We start from the raw sequence: 20,317 nt of genomic DNA, 5'->3' as shown, positions 1-20,317 counted from the left end.
TTCCTGGAAATGCTGCTATCTGCTATATCTATCAATGGTGGAGGACATGCTGCACTTGATTATGGATTTCATTTCATTATACAGAATCCATAAATCTGCAGAGCACATTCATGGTTTATGCAAAACACAAGGAATGCAAATGAGAATACCAGAAGCTGATTGAGCTTATGCATCAAGTTTGTACCTCTCACTTAGCAAGTCAAAGGAACAAAAAATGATACAGCCATTATAATGGACATATAGGCTAATGTCCACCTTCCCAATTAAAAAAATAACAGCCTTGGCCTTGCTTTCTCCATTTTTGCCCGTTGAAGGGTTTTCCATCTCCAAGTAACTAAAGGAAAGTCCAATAAATGAGATAATCTTGACCTACTTTCAGCCTGAACAGCAAAACCTGTTATGACAGAAAACTTTTATTTAAGCCAGTTAATGTTCTTGAAGTAAATGGGACCGAAAATCCAACCATACAGTACAAGCTTAGCTAACTTGTGTATCACAGCTGGTGGCTCATTCTAGCAAATCCACAGGGCAACTACACATTTAACCATTATATTTCTACAACAACCATTGGGAATGTGGGGCTAAGGAACAGCAGCTTCTCCCACTCTTGATTGCTGCTTATCAGACTCTCGCTAGAGCAGTCAATCAAGATTTAGACAAAAGGCAATCATTTGCCCCTGGCGCATGCTCACTGCAGGTAGTCATGGGTCATATTTCAAAATGAGAACATGCTCTTCTGCTTCCTGAAGATTCCTCTACAATGCTTTGCTTGGAAGAAGTGTGCATGCACACGAAAGCTCATACCAAGAACTAACTTAGTTGGTCTTTAAGGTACAACTGGAAGGAATTTTTTTATTTTGACTATGGCAGACCAACACGGCTACCTACCTGTTGCTTGGAACGGCTATTTCATGGATCCAATCTAAAAAGCAGCATGGGAACTTCTGCATGGGTATGGAATTTTAAAACAGGGATAGGGAAACTGTGGTCCTCCAGATGTTACTGGACTCCCATCATCCCTGACCAGCCTGGGGCTGATGAGAGTTGGGAGTCTAAAAGCTCCCCTGCCACTGCTATAGAACATCTCAACTGTGTAATCATCTGCATAGCTACCCCTGAAGCTCAGGGATGCTTCAAAAGATTTTTCCATGAAAGTGCAGGGAGAAAAGACCCAAAAGGAAGACCCACTGCCAACTTCAGTTCTCAGGAAATGTGAGGTTCTCTCCTTCTTGAGCCAGCCATTCTGGTAACCATGGTGTTTTCTAAGTCACTGTCTCTGTGACCCCTGCTTTTTTCAGTCTTCCTGGGTTCGCAACTACTGGTGCACAGGGGGATGAATGATCATGCATTCCAACAACTTTGTTTCTGTAGATATATGCTTACCTTAAAAGCCAAGGTGATACTTATAAAAAGCAGAATAATCACAATGAGACAAGTGGGATTGACAGACATAATATCTTCCTTGTAGGGAAAATTACCAGGCTGCAAAAAAAAGAAGAAGAAAAATTAGTAATAATGATCGTGCACCTCTCTCGTTATAGAATACTTTACATGACAATATAAGGCCGTTATTTATTTATTAATGGTAGCCTGTTGGTCAACACATGGCATTCTTGGGCAGCTGCCAGGGCACCAGTGGGGCCTACCTGTGAGGCCTAATGTTTTCCCTGTGCCTTAATGTCTGGGGCTAGGGGTTGGGGACATGGAAGAACTTCTCCCCAGAGTTTCTGAAGCTATTGTTAATTCTTTGGTATTATTGCCAAATATATTCAGACTGAATCAAGACAAATATATACTCCTGTGTGCATTAATTTCTTTCTTTTTTTGCCAGCTGCTGGCAATAAGTTTTCTTTTTCTTGAATTTAATTGAAGTGTTCCAATGGTTTCATCTCACCAGATGGTGTGTAACAGCCTGGAGATAAATGTTACACAACTCTGCTCTCGGCTTCTTTCTTTAAAAAAACAAATACACCTTATTCTTGTTCTGATCTAGTATTTTGATCGCTTCTGGCTTTGCCTCTGCAGAAGGAAAATTATCCGAAAGCCTTACACACCAAAACATAAAGTCACTTGCCTGTCACACCCTAAGCAACCTTTTCATCTGTTTAACATACTCTATTTTTACTAAGACAATGGATGTTACTATACTGGGGCAGCCTGAGTTAAGGATGTGCAAAGATGAAGTCTGCAACCTCCCATGCTAAGGTTGAAAGATGCACAAGCACAGTATCAGAAGGGCTCCCCACCATCCCAATTTCTAATGAGGGCTAAAGCCACAATAACCATACATTAGTCAGAAATAAGACCACTGAATTCCACGGGGACTGCTCCCTAATAAGTGTGTTCAATATTGCAGCCTGAATTGGTTGATCTTCAAAGGTGCCGCACAGGTCTGTTAGCAAGGGCTGGATCTACACATATCAAAGAAGCGTTTCAGTTTAACGTGTTGCAAACATTGTATGAGAAATCGGGTTGGCAAAAAATGGAACTCCACAGCGTCATCTGGTGTCACAGTGTCAGAATGCATAAAGAACGCATATAAAACACTTTTTCTTTGCCAATGTAGCTGAGTCCAAGGGCTCCCTATAAACATCCAGACCTATGGAAAAAGATTATTCCCCTCCCAACTTACTCACATCTACACCTTGTTTCCAGAATGTGGGTTAAAAAGAAGGGACTAAGTGGACAAGGACCACCTAAAGCCATTGGGGAAAGCAAAACAAGTGGCAACTAAGTTCCTGTTTAACTGGCACCATCACTTTGCCAGCTTAGAAGCAGGTAAAGGATACTGTATTTCACACACAAATGTTGAAGAGTATTATTTGAATCGCAAAAATAGTAAAACCATGTGGAGTGATACTGGTAAAAAGTGGATTAACCTTTGACTGCACAGCACAAAGGAACGCAGAATGATTCTTACAAAATGTAGTTGGGTCAATGGTAAATTTTTTGGGGGGTATCTCTAGTGGGTCAGCAGGGCTTCTATTATCCACGTAGTTCACTAGGAAGTTACTGCCAAGATTTGGCAACATTTATGTAGGAATTTGTGTGTGTTTATGCTGTCCATATACAAAGCGGCACTTGCCCCAAAGTCAGAATTCAAAAAGATGAAACAATTGAACACCAAGATCGTGCTAAAATATATGACTGGGACAAGAAAAGCAGTAAAGTCTTAATCTATACTGCAGATGAACGGACAAATGATTTGCTGCTGAATATTTGGGCAGTCCAGATGTGTGGCAGGAACACATGTTAAACACATGAAGAAATATTTACTGATGCAACCATTTACTGGCAGTGCTGTATAACTAAATGTGGAATTTCTTCAGCTAGGTTACATAAAAGCACCGCCTTGTTTTGAAGCTGGGAAAACAAACCCAACTGAAAGTTGGACCATGCGTGGAGTTTTGTTTACACCCGGCTGCAGGGAGAAGTACGTGGCTTCAGATGACAGCCATTGGGCAAACTGATGAGTGATTACTACCGTAGTTGTAGTGATGAACAGGGAGATCCACTTGGAACACCACTGTGCATATGGTGGTACCCAGAAGTAAGAAGAAGAAGAAGAAGAAGAAGAAGAAGAAGAAGAGGAGGAGGAGGAGTTTGGATCTGATATCCTGCTTTATCACTACCCTAAGGAGTCTCAAAGCGACTAACATTCTCCTTTCCCTTCCTCCCCCACAACAAACACACTGTGAGGTGAGTGGGGCTGAGAGACTTCAGAAAAGTGTGACCAGCCCAAGGTCACCCAGCAGCTGCATGTGGAGGAGCGGGGAAGTGAACCCAGATCACCAGATTACGAGTCCACTGCTCTTAACCACCACTGACAGAACTGTAAAGACCCCACAATTAGAGTATTTGTGTCCCGCTTTTCCACCAAAAAAAGCTATCAGAGCCAATTAAAACAAGACATTCCCTGCCCACAGGTTTATAATCTAAAAAACACAACACATACGTGAAAGGGCCAGGGAAGGAAGAGGAAGAAAACAAACTCAGGCGCCAGTTCTTAAGTAGTGTGGTGCATATTGAGCCCCTGGCACAGAAACAGTTCAGAGGCAGGAAGCATTTGAGGGAGCTGTCCTTTTGGCAAAACTTACAGAACCATAGAATCATAGCGGTGGAAGGGATCTGAGGGTCATCTAGTCCAACCCCCTGAAATGCAGGGATATCAACTAAGCATCCACGACAGGTGGCCATCCAATCACTAATGATCCAACTGAGGTATCCCGATGGAACGGCTGCTGCCAGGTGATAGCTGAGGGAGATCAGTTCTGCTTTTTTTATGGACAGGTGCCAGGGTTGGCCAGTGAGGACTTTGAGCAAGTTGCCCTCCATAGCTCTCTTCCTGCAGAGAGTTTTGCTCCTCGCCAGCTTGCAGCTCCACGCCCTCCTCCTGGCTTCCACTTGCTTGCTTGCTTGCCAGGCAGCCCACGTGCCATCACGACATCTCCTGACCTCCCTTCCTCTAATGTATGTGGTACTTCAGAGTGCAAAATTACAACAAGATTCCTGTCCCAATAATCTTAGGGCAGGGGTAGGCAGCCTAAGGCCGGTGAGCTGGATGTGGCCCAATTGTCTTCTCAATCTGGCCCACGGACAGTTCAGGAATCAGTGTGTTTTTACATGAGTAATAACAAAAATAAAAATAAAAATAAATTATTATTTTTTTTTATACCCCACCCTCCCCAGCCAAGACTGGGCTCAGGGCGGCTAACACCAGGTATAAAAACAACTGATTAAACTACAACTTAAAAAACAAGATTAAAATACAACATTAAAATGCAGCCTCATTTCAGGAGAAACTCAAATCAAAAACTTTTGGGGGATGAAAACGTCAAATCTTCACCAAGGCCAACTATCCAGACTGGTCCTACGTGGGCCAGGAAAAAGTCAGGGATGTGCCCTTTTATTTAAAATGCATCTCTGGGTTATTTGTGGGGCCTGCCTGGTGTTTTTACATGAGTAAAATGTGTGCTTTAATTTAAAATGCATCTCTGGGTTATTTGTGGGGCATAGGAATTCATTCACCTCCCCCCCAAAAAATATAGTCCAGTCCACCACATGGTCTGAGAGACGGTGGACCGGCCCACGGCTGAAAAAGGTTGCTGACCCCTGTCTTAGGGCATGGCAGAATACCTCCTGTATGTTCTAGGTAATGAACATGTATCAACGTCAGCCTTGTAGGGAAAGAATAAGAAAGAAGAACTTGGCACAAGCAGGACTTTGACTTGCCATTGTCACCCTGTCATTAGTAAAAGTTCTCTTTGAAGTAACCCAGCTCATGCACTTACTATAAACAAAAACAAATGAACAAAAGAGGAGAATGGCCAGGATCCAAGCTCAGCAAAAACCCAAATCTCTTCCAATCCCTGAGGGAGTCGGAGCCATTTCCGCTTTTTAAGAACGCTTGCCACAGGGAAAAATAAAATCTTGAGTGAAGTGTTTTGTAAGTGCTTGCATTCCAGCATCACATCATTAAGCTCACTGTTACTTTGAATGGGGTGCTTAATACAGTGGTACCCCGCAAGACGAATGCCTCGCAAGACGGAAAACCCGCAAGACGAAAGGGTTTTCTGTTTTGGAGGCGCTTCGCAAGACGAATTTCCCTATGGGCTTGCATCGCAAGACGAAAGCCCATAGGGAAATGCTGGCGGTCGGGAGCAAAGACTTTCGCCCACAGCCGGCCTTCAGAAGAGGACCTCTTCTGAAGGCCGGCGGGGGGCAAAAGTCTTTGCTCCCCCCGCCCGCCTTCCCCCCCGCCTGCCCCGGGCGATCTTAAAATGCTGGCGGGCGGGAGCGAAGCGTTCGCTGCCGACCCCCAGCATTTTAAAATCTCCAAGGGACAGCAGAGAAGTCTCTGTCCCGGGGAGATTTTAAAATGCTGCGGGTCGGGAGCGAAGCGTTAGCTGCCGACCCCCAGCATTTTAAAATCTCCCCGTGTCCCGGGGAGGTTTTAAAATGCTGGGGGTCGGGAGCGAAGCGTTAGCTGCCGACCCCAGCATTTTAAAATCTCCCCGTGTCCCGGGGAGGTTTTAAAATGCTGGGGGTCGGCAGCGCTTCGCTCCCGACCCCCAGCATTTTAAAACGCTGTTCCGAAGGGGGGGCGGGGACACCTGCCCCAGCCGCCCCACTTCGGAAAGCTGTTCCGAAGTGGGGCGGGGGGGCGGGGACGCCTGCCCCAGCCGCCCCACTTCGGAAAGCTGTTCCGAAGTGGGGCGGGGGGGCGGGAACGCCTGCCCCAGCCGCCCCACTTCGGAAAGCTGTTCCGAAGTGGGGCGGGGGGCGGGGACGCCTGCCCCAGCCGCCCCACTTCGGAAAGCTGTTCCGAAGTGGGGCGGGGGGGCGGGGACGCCTGCCCCAGCCGCCCCACTTCGGAAAGCTGTTCCGAAGTGGGGCGGGGGGGCAGGGACGCCTGCCCCAGCCGCCCCGCTTCGGAAAGCTGTTCCGAAGTGGGGCGGGGGGCGAGGACGCCTGCCCCAGCCGCCCCACTTCGGAAAGCTGTTCCGAAGTGGGGCGGGGGGGCGGGGATGCCTGCCCCAGCCGCCCCACTTCGGAAAGCTGTTCCGAAGTGGGGAGGGGGGGCGGGGACACCTTCTGAAGGCGGGCAAGGGGCGAAAGTCTTTGTCCCCCCTGCCTGCCTTCCCAGGGGCTTTTAAATCGCCCCGGACAGCGGAGAAGTCCTCCGCTGTCCCAGGGTTTTTTAAAATGCTGGGGGTGGGAAGAAAAGCCCTTGTCCCCCCCCAGCCTTCAGAAGAGGTCCGGGGACAGACTGTCCCCGGACCTGGTCTGAAGGCGGTTTCCCTAGGAACGCATTAATTGATTTTCAATGCATTCCTATGGGGAACCGTGCATCGCAAGACGAAAAAACCGCAAGACGAAGAGACTTGCGGAACGAATTAATTTCGTCTTGCGAGGCACCACTGTACAATGAATCCCAATAGATCCTGTAAATAAGACCTCTGGTTTCTCAAATTTGATGCTTGATGAACCTATTGCAGTTCATGCAGCCATTAATCTTTATCACAGTCCATATCTCTATTTGATTTGAAATTGTTTTTACATATGAAATTATTTTTAAAGTTGGTATTTTTTTACTGTGAAATCCATTCTAGATATTTTATGGAAAGAAATTCATAAACAGAAGAAAATAAATAAAATAATTTAGAATTTAGCACCCCATGCCAATGGAGAACGGGGTGGGAATTAAGAAGCAAAAGACATTTCTCTGGAGGGGACCGAAACAGAAATTCTGCACTGCATTATTTTCCTTCTTCCATCTATTCCATTGTTCTCTGGACTGCTATGAGCTAATTCAGCATTCTTGTGGGTTTAAAACAAACAAGTCCACATATGGTAACCAGGTTGGCAATTAAGGATCAGAGCAAAACTAAATATAAGGGACAAGGAGCAGTGTGCGTTCTGTCTCTTTTAATCCTTCTTCCTCTTCATAATTACATTGGCCTTATAATGCATCATGAAGCATGATTGCACTGTGTGTCAGTCTACTTTCAGCGCTCAATGATTTAAAGAGGCGGAGAAGCAGTCCATAGCACAATAGCCTTACATTTCACATTCTTTTATTAGGACTTTTGCACTTCCAAGTTTTTTTAATGCAGTTCTCACAAAATGTATCCAAATGCATTAAAATGTATTTTTTAAATGGCTTTGAAGATTTTTGTATTCAATAAAGCGGCATATAGATTTTACGAAATAAATAAATATTTTAAAGCAACGTTGCTATAAAATTAGTATTTTGTAAAGATCCATGGACATATCTATAGGCATAATACATTTGAATGTATAATACCATGATGCGATTTTTAAAAATGTGTAATATAACAATGTGATAATACATTTCTCCCTGCTGTCAAATGGAGAAGAACCATAAAGCTAGAGCAGGTGCTTTGCAATCAATAAGATTTCAGTTTCTGCCCCTGGCATCTCCCATCTTAGAGCTGGAAGATGGCTTTGCAGCCTATCGAGTTCAAGCCCCTGCTTAACGCAGGAGCCAAAGATGGAAAAGACATTTGCTGAGACCCTGGAAAGCCATTGCTAGTCACTGTAGACAGCAGTGGTCTCATCTGGTCTGCTTTGACATTTTCTTGTATTCTTATATAGCTCCACCTAGAGCATTTGGGGATTTCAGACCCCCACTGTGAAGTATGAAAAGTGTCTTTGAGCAAACACCTAGGCATCATCAAGTTCTTTTTTAACAATGGCTTGATAGGTCTGAACCTGTGATATTTTTTTGTAATGCCAAGTTTAGACCTTTAAGGAGACAGAACAACCTCATGGTCAGCCAAAGGTCCACTGACACCAAAAATGGCACTTGCATGGGTCAATGGCAAAATAACAATAAGAACAGATACCAGTTTTTACTGATCTCAAGAGTCCCACATATATTTGAGGCTTTAGCCTCCATTTTGGACTCCTGATCAGATGTTTCCAGGGAGGCAAAGATGTTTTCTCCCAGGACTTCTCTTCTGCAAGGAACTCTGCACATGCTCTAAAACCCAGGGCTATGCTCAAGCAGGTAAAATGTCAGACTGACTTTTCTAATGATACCTCGTAAGGTTCTTTAAGATTTGGGGTGGTATTCAATGAAGCGCTTCTGCTGGCCCAAGGATTTTGGCTGTGCAACAGAACTTTTCCTCCCTCTTCTGTCACCAGGTACTTCTGCATGCCCTAGATTTGTTCTGGGAGTTCTCCACACAAGAAGAAGTCCTTGCACTAGCAGAAGCACTTAATCGGCTACTGAGTTAGTTAGTTAGTTAGATACAGACAGACATAAAAGCTTTGGGGCATTTTCACATGTGAATATTAGAGTTTTTGCAAAAGCCAAAGCTATGGCAGATAAGAACCATGATTCATCCAAACCTCCCTTGGGTTTTGTTTAGAACAAAGGAACAAACTGTGCTGCAAACCTTTGCCCTTAGCTTCTCAAGGACAGCAATGAATAATGGGGGAAAGGGACTTACCAGTTGCTGCAGGTAATCCTGAATTGTGCTTGGGTACACCAGTATGCTAATAGCGACCAAGGTGTTGAGTGCAAAATCAAATATTTGGTAACAGAAGAAAGGGATGATCCAGGCTGCATGTTGCTGTATGTTAAAGAGAGAGAGAGAAAGAGGAAACTTAATGGTTATCTAGAAAATTCTAACACACTTTAATTTTACTTTCCCAGAGAGTTCAAAGCAGTTCACAAAAGAACCAAACTATAAGGAAAAAGAGATATCACAAAGATAAATATTTCATTAGACTTAGATTAAAAGTCAGTCATATCATGACCCCTTCTCCCCAAATGGCACCCCTGTGTTGACATTTCCACATATTTTCTAGCATCTGGAATGCCTTAACAGGCAGATGGCTGCAAACATGAGGACCCTTCTGGCCCTGCCATGGGAGTTCGGAGGGATAGGCGTTTTTTCACATGATGTTGGCCACATGCCCAGTTAAGGCACTGTAAATATGACAGCTTGTTATTTTCCCACAAACTTATCAGCTGTTTTGCCTACCAGCTTTATGTATTCAATTTTTATGCAGGGATGGTTACGACTGAATGAATAAGGGGCCATAAGCCATGTGTTACCTTATATGCGCCGTATGTGGCCATTGCACAGATGAGGATCATAAGAAGAGAAATTGCAGTAGCGATGCACATATCTGAAAGAAACAACCAGTCAGTCTTTGGTACATGGTGAAATGGTTCATCTAATTCTAATCCCAAGGTCTTTTGAGAGGTGGCAAGGAAACGCTGACAAAATATGCAACACTTGATTTGTAATTAGCAGAAGGAAGCAAAAGATACACATCTGAAGAACGTGTGCAGGAATCAGATTCCTTTCCTCCTCTTTTAAGGAAGACTCACCGCCGTTCAAAAAGTATGAAAGAACTGGCACAAGACAAAACTGGATTGCCTTTGGTCTCAGAGTAAGTTGTATCATGCCTAATCACTTCTCCCTCAGTTCTGATAGTGTCAGCATTCCTCTGATACATGAGCGTCCTCTGCTGGAGGACTTAAAAGTCTAGGATGTGTCTAGCTTTGTGATGGTGTGTGCAGCTATTTCAAGATATCTGTGTCCTTGTTTGCTTTGGGGGGGGGGTAGTGGTGTATTTTCTTTTTTTGATAATGTGCCATGAATGCTGATGTCCTTGCCTTTTCTTTCAATAGTGATGTTCTTAATGTAAGCTTATATGATTTGCCCTAAACATTTGGCACTCCTCATTTGTTTTGTCTCAAGCCGTCTTTTGCCACATACTTAGCTGCAAGTGAGCTCTGGAATGAGCTGCGGGGGAACATGAATGCTACTCTTTTCTTTTAAAGTTTATGATCGGAGGCAGCTGTGATGATGGCCTCTAGTTTGGCCTAAGACTTGAATGAAGCAAGGCACCCCAGCCCCAAAGCAGCATTTTAGCAGTATTATTGTCTGAGCTCTGTATGTACACGCAGACAGATGATTGGGGGGGGGGGACCTTATGTCTCAAACTGCATTAAATAAATTGACACTGGGCTAGTACTGGGTACCAAGCACCCAGAAGCAAAAATGATATCACCACAATACTTTCCAAGGGAACACAAATATGAAGAATGTTCTTGGCTACTAACAATGACAAAACAAAAGTACAGTAAGTACTAGAGCCCTGACCATTTAATTTATTTATTTTTTACTGTTTCGATAGGAGTACTTCAAAGTTTTCTTTCTGATGGGACATTTTATAAGCCAGTTTTAGGGTGTCTCCATTTTCACCTCCCTACTAGTGTAAATAAAAACAAAAAAACAGTTTTAAGTCATTAATATTATGTATTGCTGATCAATCTTTCCAAAACATGGGCATTCAGGGGAATGAGGGAAAGTTGATAAATGAAACTATTCAATTAATAAAATATACTTGAGTAATAAAAGCTCTGATTAACTCAACAGGAAAAGCACCATCTATTGTGATAACACTAATGTTGGAATCTTATAACAACTTACCTAGGAGTAAGTCCGAGTGATATCTACTTCCAAGTAGACACATATGGGATTGCACTATAAGAAACTATCTCCTTATTGGTCTACCGACATCAGGAAGGCTCCTTCACTGTGCTCTATTTGGTGGGTGCTTAAAACAATTTTATTTAGAGAAGTCTACCCAAATATGTAGAATGTTGATATGTGTTTTCATCTGTTTCATCTTCTTCTTTTAATTGGGTTTTATAAACAGGAATAATGTTATACATATAAGTATACCAAGTTTTTTCATGTCATTTGTATATCACAAAAAGAGCATAATATATGTGGAGTAATATCTAAAGCATATGGTTCATTATTAGCAGCCAGTGTATGAGTTCTTGATTCATGAATTGGTTTAAACGATTAGGAAGAAAAGAGGGGGAAAGAGGGTGAGGGGGGGGAATGGTAAGTGGGATGGGGTCTGGTGGTTATGATTCTGTTCTTCTTCTTAGTGTATGTGTGGGGTTTTGTGTCAGCGTTACTTGTATTAGTTCTCTTACTATTTCCTTGTTGTATTTCCTTGGTGGTGAGAAAGGTTGGGGGTGGCTGAGGGTGTGGTTGGTTGTCTTTGGTTGGCTGTAGTGAGAATTGATTTTGTGTTTGAGAGGGTGCATGTGTGTGTGTGTGTGTGTGTAGTTTCTAATCAGGTTAGCCAGACTGATTCGTATGCTGTTGGTGGATTCTTGTTGTTGTCTTGTTGCACTATGTATGTGATCAAGGGGAACCATACCTCAAACCTATTACAGTGGTGCCTCGCAAGACGAAATCAATTCATTCCGCAAGTCTCTTCGTCTTGCGAGTTTTTCGTCTTGCAATGCACGGTTTCCCATAGGAATGCATTGAAAATCAATTAATGCGTTCCTAGGGAAACCGCCTTCAGACCAGGTCTGGGGACAGTCTGTCCCCGGACCTCTTCTGAAGGCTGGGGGGGGGACAAGGGCTTTTCTTCCCACCCCCAGCATTTTAAAAAACCCCGGGACAGCGGAGGACTTCTCCGCTGTCCGGGCGATCTTAAAATGCTGGTGGGCGGCATTTTAAAATCGCCCCAGGACAGCGGAGGACTTCTCCGCTGTCCGGGGCGATTTAAAAGCCCCTGGGAAGGCAGGCAGGGGGGACAAAGACTTTCGCCCCCCGCCCGCCTTCAGAAGGTGTTCCCGCCCCCCCACCCCGCTTCGGAGCAGCGTTCCGAAGCGGGGTGGCTGGGGCAGGTGTTCCCGCCCCCCCGCCCGGCTTCGCAGCAGCGCTCCGGAGCCCGACGGCTGGGGCAGGTGTTCCCGCCCCCCGCCCCGCTTCAGAGCAGCGTTCCGAAGCGGGGTGGCTGGGGCAGGTGTTCCCGCCCCCCCACCCGGCTTCGCAGCAGCGCTCCGGAGCCCGGCGGCTGGGGCAGGTGTTCCCGCCCCCCCGCCCGGCTTCGCAGCAGCGCTCCGAAGCCCGGCGGCTGGGGCAGGTGTTCCCACCCCCCCGCCCGGCTTTGCAGCAGCGCTCCGGAGCCCCGCGGCTGGGGCAGGTGTTCCCGCCCCCCGCCCCGCTTCGGAGCAGCGTTCCGAAGCGGGGTGGCTGGGGCAGGTGTTCCCTTCCCCCCGCCCGGCTTCGCAGCACCCGGAGAAGCGATCTCCCCGCAGCCCCTTGCTTCAAAAGAGGTCCGGGGGCAGCAGGAAGCGCTTCCCGCTGTCCCCGGACCTGGGGCTGCGGGGAGAAGATCGCTTCTCCCCGCCGCCCCTTGCTTCAAAAGAGAAGACCCGCTGTCCCCGGGGCAAGCTTCGTTTTGCGAAGCAAGCCCATAGGGAAATTCGTCTTGCGAGGCAACTCGAAAACGAAAAAACCTTTCGTTTTGCGAGTTTTTCGTTTCGCGAGGCGTTCGTCTTGCGGGGTACCACTGTAAGTTGTGCTGACATAAAGTGTGGTGGGTGGGGGAGAAGGGGGGTTAAAATTAAATTTGGGTTAAAAAATGGGGGGTAGGTTTCAGAAAGTAGGTTTTCATCTGTTTATCACTGATTAATTCTTCTGAATGTTTTATATAGTTGTTTTTAACTCTCTTTTTAACCATTTTTATTGTTTTATTCTTTTTGCAAATTCTTTTTGAAGGTGGTTGTTGTGATTTTTTTTACAATCAAGTAATGTATACACTTCATAAAATAAATAAATTTAAGATGCATGTTGGTCCCTGGGCTTGGAAGCTAAAAGAGAGGATGCGAAAGGAAAAAGGACTAAGGAGGGAGGGCAGAACAAGCCCCATGGAATGACCCTGCTTCCTTCCTTTCCCTCAACAGCAGCCTGCTAGAATGGCTTTTTCCATGTGGCCACTTGCAAGCAGCAACCGTAGTTCACAAAACAGATTGAAAATTGTTATCTGAAGACCGCCTCCAAAGAAGGATTTGTTCCAAAATGTGTCGAGCCTAATAGAGCATTTAAAAAATGTGTGCAACTGGAGAACTCCTCCCTCAACTGCTATATTAACCTACACTGACTTTCATTGTCAAGGTTATCTCCAAGAATAAAAGACAAGGTAGCCAGTTTCAATAAATCAGCTTCAGTTGCAGTCCTCTCCGCAAAACTCATCCTTAATGTCCGCTTATTTGTCAAAAGATTTTTTTAAAAAAGGAAGGCTTTCTTTTTTGTGCAAATTCTAAACCTGGTTCTCAAAGTGCTGTCTTGGCACAATACCAGTTCAATTTAATGGGGATCTGCTTGTAAATTACTAATGAAACAACGTATACTTACTGGCATCGTCCATAAATTCAAAGTCACCCCCCAATTCAGCAGTTGTTAAGTGGTACTGGCTGGGGTCTGTCAAGGCGCTCAGTATAATCAGCAGAACCACTGAGTTGATGATCTGGGTAGGGAAAGGAAGTTGGGAAAGGAGAAGGTCAAAAATGAACAAATTCTGATGTTAAGCGTCGTCAGCATTTCATGAAAGTGAATAGAAGAAACAGTATTTCATGAGAAGAGCCTGCAGGATGAGGCCGATACCCCATCTAGTTCAGCATCCTGTTCTCACAGTGGCCAACAAAGTGCTGCTTATGTAAAACACACAAGCAGGACTCCAACAATATCTTCTATTGTTATACCATGTGAATGATGTTGATAGGATGACACTTCTCCCTCAGTCTTCTTCCTATACAGTAAGTATGGAAAACCTCTGGTTCTTAATATAGAATATTTATTGATTTTAATATAGAATATTTATATCTCACAAGCCTTCATAAAATCTAAACAGCTACCAATAATTAAAAGCAGTAAGGTAAAGGTAAAGGGACCCCTGACTATTCGGTCCAGTCGTGGCCAACTCTGGGGTTGTGGCTCTCATCTCGCTTTATTGGCGGAGGGAGCCGGTGTACAGCTTCCGGGTCATGTGGCCAGCATGACTAAGCCGCTTCTGGCGAACCAGAGCAGCGCACGGAAACACCATTTACCTTCCCGCCGGAGCGGTACCTATTTATCTACTTGCACTTTGACGTGATTTCGAACTGCTAGGTGGGCAGGAGCAGGGACTGAGCAACGGGAGGTCACCCGGTCACGGGGATCCGAACCGCCGACCTTCCGATCGGCAAGTTCTAGGCTCTGTGGTTTAACCCACAGCGCCACCTGCGTCCCTATTAAAAGCAGTATCTGCATATAAACTCCTGGCTTGACACTCTGTGTTTAGGTGACCTGTGTGTCTCACGGACCAGATAGAGAAGGCTAGAGGGCCAAACACAGGTTACCTGCACACCATGAGGGAAGACGTGCTAGCCAGGGACAGACACTGCTTTAATGGTTGGAAGCCGCTTTGATTTTATGAAGGTGGGTGAGGTAGAAATATTCTATATTAAAATCAATAAATATTGCATATTAAAAACAACAACAGAGGTGCAGAATCAGCAATATGTTAGTCAGGGATGTAAAGATGGGAAGCATTTCAATAGAAATTTTCATTTGGCAAACCTAAGAACATCCTATTGACAACCTCTCTTGGTGTGATAGTTTGTTTTTTGATACTGAACACTGGGGAACATTTCAGCACAGCCATACAAAAGCATCCGTCGGCTTCTTTTCCTAATGTGCGCTCTCGCTCTTTCTCTTTCTCTGACCTGTATATGTATTTTAAAAACAGCCTGCTCCCAACAAGGGCTGCATCTGACTCTCTTGCTAAACCAGCGATGGGAATCTCAGGGCACTCCAAGCCTATTTGGGGACTCTCTCTAGGCCACACCCCCTCCCAAGGCCACGCCCCTCACCAACTTTGCTTTCACACCTGCATTGTGTGTTTTCGCCTGGTGAGAATGTACCCTCTAACTCTTATCATGATGCTTCTTGCTTTCCTGGTCAGAGCGGAATGTGAAAAGTAAATGGATATTTGTTGTGGTGCAATGGATCAGTGCGTCCGTCTGTTAACCAGGTTGCTCCTGGATCAAGCCCACCCAGGGCAGGATTCCTGCACTGCAGGAGGTTAGCCAAATAGCCCTCAGACTGAAAAAGGTTCCCCACCCCCTGCACTAAAACTAAACCACAGTTTAACACAAGGTGCATAAGCAGAAGGAGACACATCTTAAGGACTGTTTTCTGCCCTTACCCTGCATGGCAGGATTCTTATTACGCCCCCCCCCCCAATACATACCCTGGCCAGCCATTACTCTTGGCATATTGCTAGTCAGAAATAAAAGTCACCTCTAACAATGGGTTATTCATGCTGCCTCAGTAATCCTGTCCATGTGGATTATAAAATCCCTATTTATAGTTTGATTTGGTTCTAGGAATCTAAATGACCGGGAGGAAATAATAATCCTAACTGGGATTCTTGTGAATGTTCCAATTCACAGATTCCTAATCTGAATAATGTTGATGAGCTGGAGTCAATGAGAGCTTGCCCTAAGCTGTTGCTAGGATACCATACGTGGCTGCCTGTGGGACGAGGCCTAGCGAGACCAATCACAGCCAAGTCACCCAAGCTCCTAAATTCATGGCTGCCAGCCAAGGACTGGTCACTGGGGCATATGACAAACTCAAATCTACACATGACACCGGCAGAGCCGTTTGCCTGAGCCTGACCCAAATGCTGTACAGCGAGGAGGCAATATCTGAGATTTAGAGTAAAACAGGCCACGGGGGATGAAGAGGATCGGAACCAGACGAACGCCATTTTAAGCCAGCAGCCACTGTCCCTGAGGCAACAGATCCACGCATTGCTTGCTGTGCTTTTTCAATTGCTACCTCTCCCTTTGGAATGTACTGTTGAGGAACAGCGAGGAGAACATTTCCCTGTAACAATAGTGGAAATAAAGAAGTAACACACCACAGAACTGAAGAACATGCGCAAAAAGCCGAATCATGTGCAAATACTGTGAATCTATGCCAATGCATACGTCAGTGCTTCGTAACCAATCAGCATGTAACACAATTTACCCTCATGATGGCTCAATGTAAGCAATGTGTATAAAAACATTTCATGGGCACCCAGGAGGTGTACAGGCTTTGGAATCCTGTACCTTCTTTCTGCAGTCTGAATAAAATATACTTTTCTCCGCTCTGCTGTGGTTATTGGCTCAAGGTCACCCCAGGATTGGATCTTAATCTGTTAACTGTGAGGTGACCTAGACCCTGCTCATAACTGCTTTTCTTGCTCAGCTGAGTTAATTTCTAGTACTGGTACTCAACGTTGCAGAAAAATGCAGGGATGGGGAAGGGAGGTAAGTTTTGCAGGCAGGGAAGAGTTCATTACCCCTCTCACCTGTACACCCTCCATTATTCCAAAGATCTATCTATGCCATCCCCATGTAATATAGTTTTGTGGTGGATAGACATTTAAGCAAATGGGCCTATTGTTACACCTAGTTTGAAAGTTTGAGCTACCTCAGTTCTGCTTTAAGCGCGAAGAACCACAATGTACCTCACTGGGTAGAAATATTTATGGGTTTCAGCTTCTCATGACCCATTCAGTGGGTTCAGCCTTTACTGACATTAACATGCCATTTGAACCTAAAAGCGACTTCAGGACATCACATGATTTAGGAAAGACAGGATGCACAAGCGGTTCCCACACTGTTTCACACACCTTTACAAGACATGCAACAATGGACGAAAAGGAACAATAAAAAAAGTTCTGTTTCAGACACTACAGAGAAATGTGGAGAACAAGAAGCGGATGCTATAATCATTTCCCTCCACATGACAGAATATTCAATGCCATGTTTCTGCTATTTGCAAGAGATAAGCTTGGATTTGTGATTACCATACTTACTGCTGATTTATCCACCGACCTCTGAGTGGAATCCTATGCATCACAAGCCTAGATAATAAACTGATTTTTTTGTAGGAAAACAATGGAAGAGATCCACACGAATGATTCTTATTCTGAAAGGGCTCACCTTGAGGTGTTTTGTGTCAAGAAGCACCTCACAGGAACAATGAAGAAAGAGATTAACCAGAGTCTGAATCACCAGGTGTAAACCCTGGTGCACCATACTGTGATTTGAGCCCAGGTCCCATTACTAACTGCTCTGTGGAAAAGACTGGTGTCATGACCAGGGGGGGGGTGGCAGAATGCTCAGCCCTTATTATAAAGAAGCCACACCATTCAAATTGTTTCACACACAAAAAGGGATCATTATTAAGCTAGTGCACAGAACAAAGCGTTGGGGCATATCCATAAAGGCCGCCCTATTTGCACGAGGGCTTCTCCTTATGCATCAGAACTGCCCCCTCCCCATCATGTATCCTTCAAATCTGTTCTGGGTCTCCCCCCCCCAAGCTTCCTGAGTAGATCTGGCAGGCACAGAGGGAGAGGAGAGGGTGGGGAATTTTCATTGCGCCAACATGACAATTTCATCGGATACTACCTCTTCTTTATAGATACATCCTCATAGAATCGTACATGAAGGGACCACAAGGGTGCTATATTGAGTTTTGTGGCATGTTGAGGCATTTGTGTGCACATACTATGGTGAACTCGTGGATAAGGGACAAAAAGATGCCCTCTCTACAACTGGCTAGTGTCACTGGAACCCAAAGCAATGGTAGCCATACATGGACCATACAGATTACTAGCATCATCTGTACCACATCCTGAAGAATGCTGTCAAGTACAGGCAGACTACTTATTACAGTGGTAAGTATTTAACTTCCCTAAAAATAGAGAGCATTGTTCTCAAGAAGCTTATCTTTAAAATGGTCGGCTAGTACTTGCAAGTAGTTCTGCTAACAGGAAAGCATTTGGAAAGGGAAGCAGGAATGCTTATTTGAAAGCAAATGGAAATGCAAGCAAGTTCCTTTCTCTATCACATGATATAGCTTACTTGGAAATAGTTTGCAGTGTGGTTATTTGGACATCTGACTCCTACACATGAAAAAAAACAAAAACCTGGAACAAGGAAGGCTGGTTTACCTCTTCATGTTGCGAAAAGAAAATATGCAATGGAGTATTGGTACTCAAACAGCCTAAATGCTGCATGGGATTCTTTCAGCATTCCATCTAGAAGAATATGTAGGTTTCTGGATAGTGCTAAGACTCAAAATGGCAGTCTCTGGCCAACGTCCATAGTGCAACATCATAGCCTAAATCAGCACTAGTAATTAGAAACAGGAAGTGCCAAGAGGAAAAGCAATATTCACAGTCCCAAAGGATTTAAGAAATCAGTAAAGAAAAGATAAATCACAGAAGGGCAGAAATAGCGGAGACAAGCACACAGGCAAACAAGCAGGCAGACGGTATTAGCACATAATGGATTAAAGGAGGCTGACTGACCCAAAGGAGGCTGAGTGTTCTGCCTGCCTGCTAGGCAAAATAAGGTGACTTATATACTGTGGTTACATAAAGGATAAAGCTTGAGCAAATCACTGAGCATGTAGTTTAGCAATTCCATTTGTCTGCTGCAAAATGCTTAAGTTACAAATCTGTAACTAATAACCGTCTCAGAAGACTCACCAAAGCATGAGATATACAAGATCTGTTATTTCAGATGTGCTGTGTCTAGTTCGGGTGATCAATCACACAGCAAAAGCAGCACTGTTTGACCCACCCTTGGATATGAGAGGCTGGATATATACATTTTTACAAATACGTAAATGGTAACAAGCAGAACCCAGCTTGGTCAGACGTCTTGACCAGCTCTGTCAACTCCAAACTATGTCCCTCAAACTGCAACCAGCTACGGAGATGTATGCAAAGTCACAAACAGGGAACTCGGGTGGTGAGTACCAACAGGACCACTGAGGACAAACTCTGAGGCTTGAGAAAGTTTGCTTAAAAAAACTGCAGAGCAAAAAATCAACATTGAAACCTGCCCAATGCAGAATGAGCATGCTCAAAAGCCACAGAATGTTCTGAGTATCAGAAAACTGAATCAGAAAACTTGGGGTGGGTGGGGATGTAATGAAGTATCATGGAAGAGGGTGGGGCTGACTGGCTGGCATTATGAACAGGAGTATTTCTGTAAAGAGGATGGCCAGTTTCTCTGTTCTTGGGGGTATCTTTGGTTTCAAGACTGTGCCCCAAGGGCTGGAAGTGTATTTTGCCACAGAACTTGCTCCATTATGAGCAAGACAAGACAGGGATTTTGCAGCTGTACACACCAGCCACAACAAATATCTCTGCTAAGCAAGCTGCTCAGTACAGAATTCTAAATTCTACAGGATCTGGGGGTTTTAATGCATTAAAATAAATAAATCAGTAAGTGCTTTAAAAAACCTCATCTCTTGGGGGGTGGGGGGAAACACTGAAGATGTGATAGTATGCTGTCCCAGTTCAGAAAAACGACTCTCTATACATAGTCAGAGAGATGAAAACATTGCTTATTTGGACACACTATTCCCAATTCTTACAGCCTAAAGAACAAGTGAAATGAGCTGAGTCTGTAATAACCTTGTGAAGTGAAAGGATAAGAAAGAGGGATTTATATCTAGATGCTAGGATAGAGATAAGGAAAACAGGAAGACACAATGAGAGGTAAAGGAGGTGCTGTGGGATGGTGGAAATCAGTGTTTGTTTTTCTTTTTAGTGTTTATATTATTAACTTGTAAGATATGGATTTGTTTGTGTGTTTTTTTGAATGTTGGTTTTTGTGTTTTGGGTATTGTTATTTTTCTACATTTTTCGTGTTGTTGTTGTTGTGTGGAAAATACTAATAAAATTTATAATAATGGGGGGAGGGGGAAGAAGTGAAATGTAGCTTCCTATAGAAGGGATTAGGAGATGGATATACCAGCCAGGCACATGAAGTCACTAGGATCCCACAGGTAAGCATTATTTTGGAATGGAAAAGGCCGTAGTGCAATGGTAGAGCATTTGCCTTGCATTGTCAAAGGTCCCAGGTTCATTCACTGGCATCTCTAGGATAGAGATAGCTAGA

At 44.6% G+C, this 20,317-nt stretch overlaps 1 protein-coding gene across 2 annotated transcripts in view; it reads right to left on the bottom strand.

The window, feature by feature from the left end:
- Window positions 1–20,317, bottom strand: part of LAPTM4B (lysosomal protein transmembrane 4 beta) — a 133,877-nt gene that overhangs the window by 15,892 nt on the left and 97,668 nt on the right. For both annotated transcript variants that reach the window (XM_082235905.1, XM_082235904.1), the window contains 4 exons: window positions 13,716–13,827; window positions 9,590–9,663; window positions 8,979–9,101; window positions 1,384–1,482 (listed from right to left, as the gene is read on the bottom strand). In XM_082235905.1, coding sequence (XP_082092031.1) covers window positions 1,384–1,482; window positions 8,979–9,101; window positions 9,590–9,663; window positions 13,716–13,827 — 408 coding nt within the window. The remainder of the gene's footprint in view (window positions 1–1,383; window positions 1,483–8,978; window positions 9,102–9,589; window positions 9,664–13,715; window positions 13,828–20,317) is intronic.

Source organism: Podarcis vaucheri (assembly GCF_965113315.1).
Source record: "Podarcis vaucheri genome assembly, chromosome: 8".
In the NCBI taxonomy this organism is placed as follows: Eukaryota; Metazoa; Chordata; class Lepidosauria; order Squamata; family Lacertidae; genus Podarcis; species Podarcis vaucheri.
This window is presented reverse-complemented; position numbering and strand designations above follow the sequence as displayed.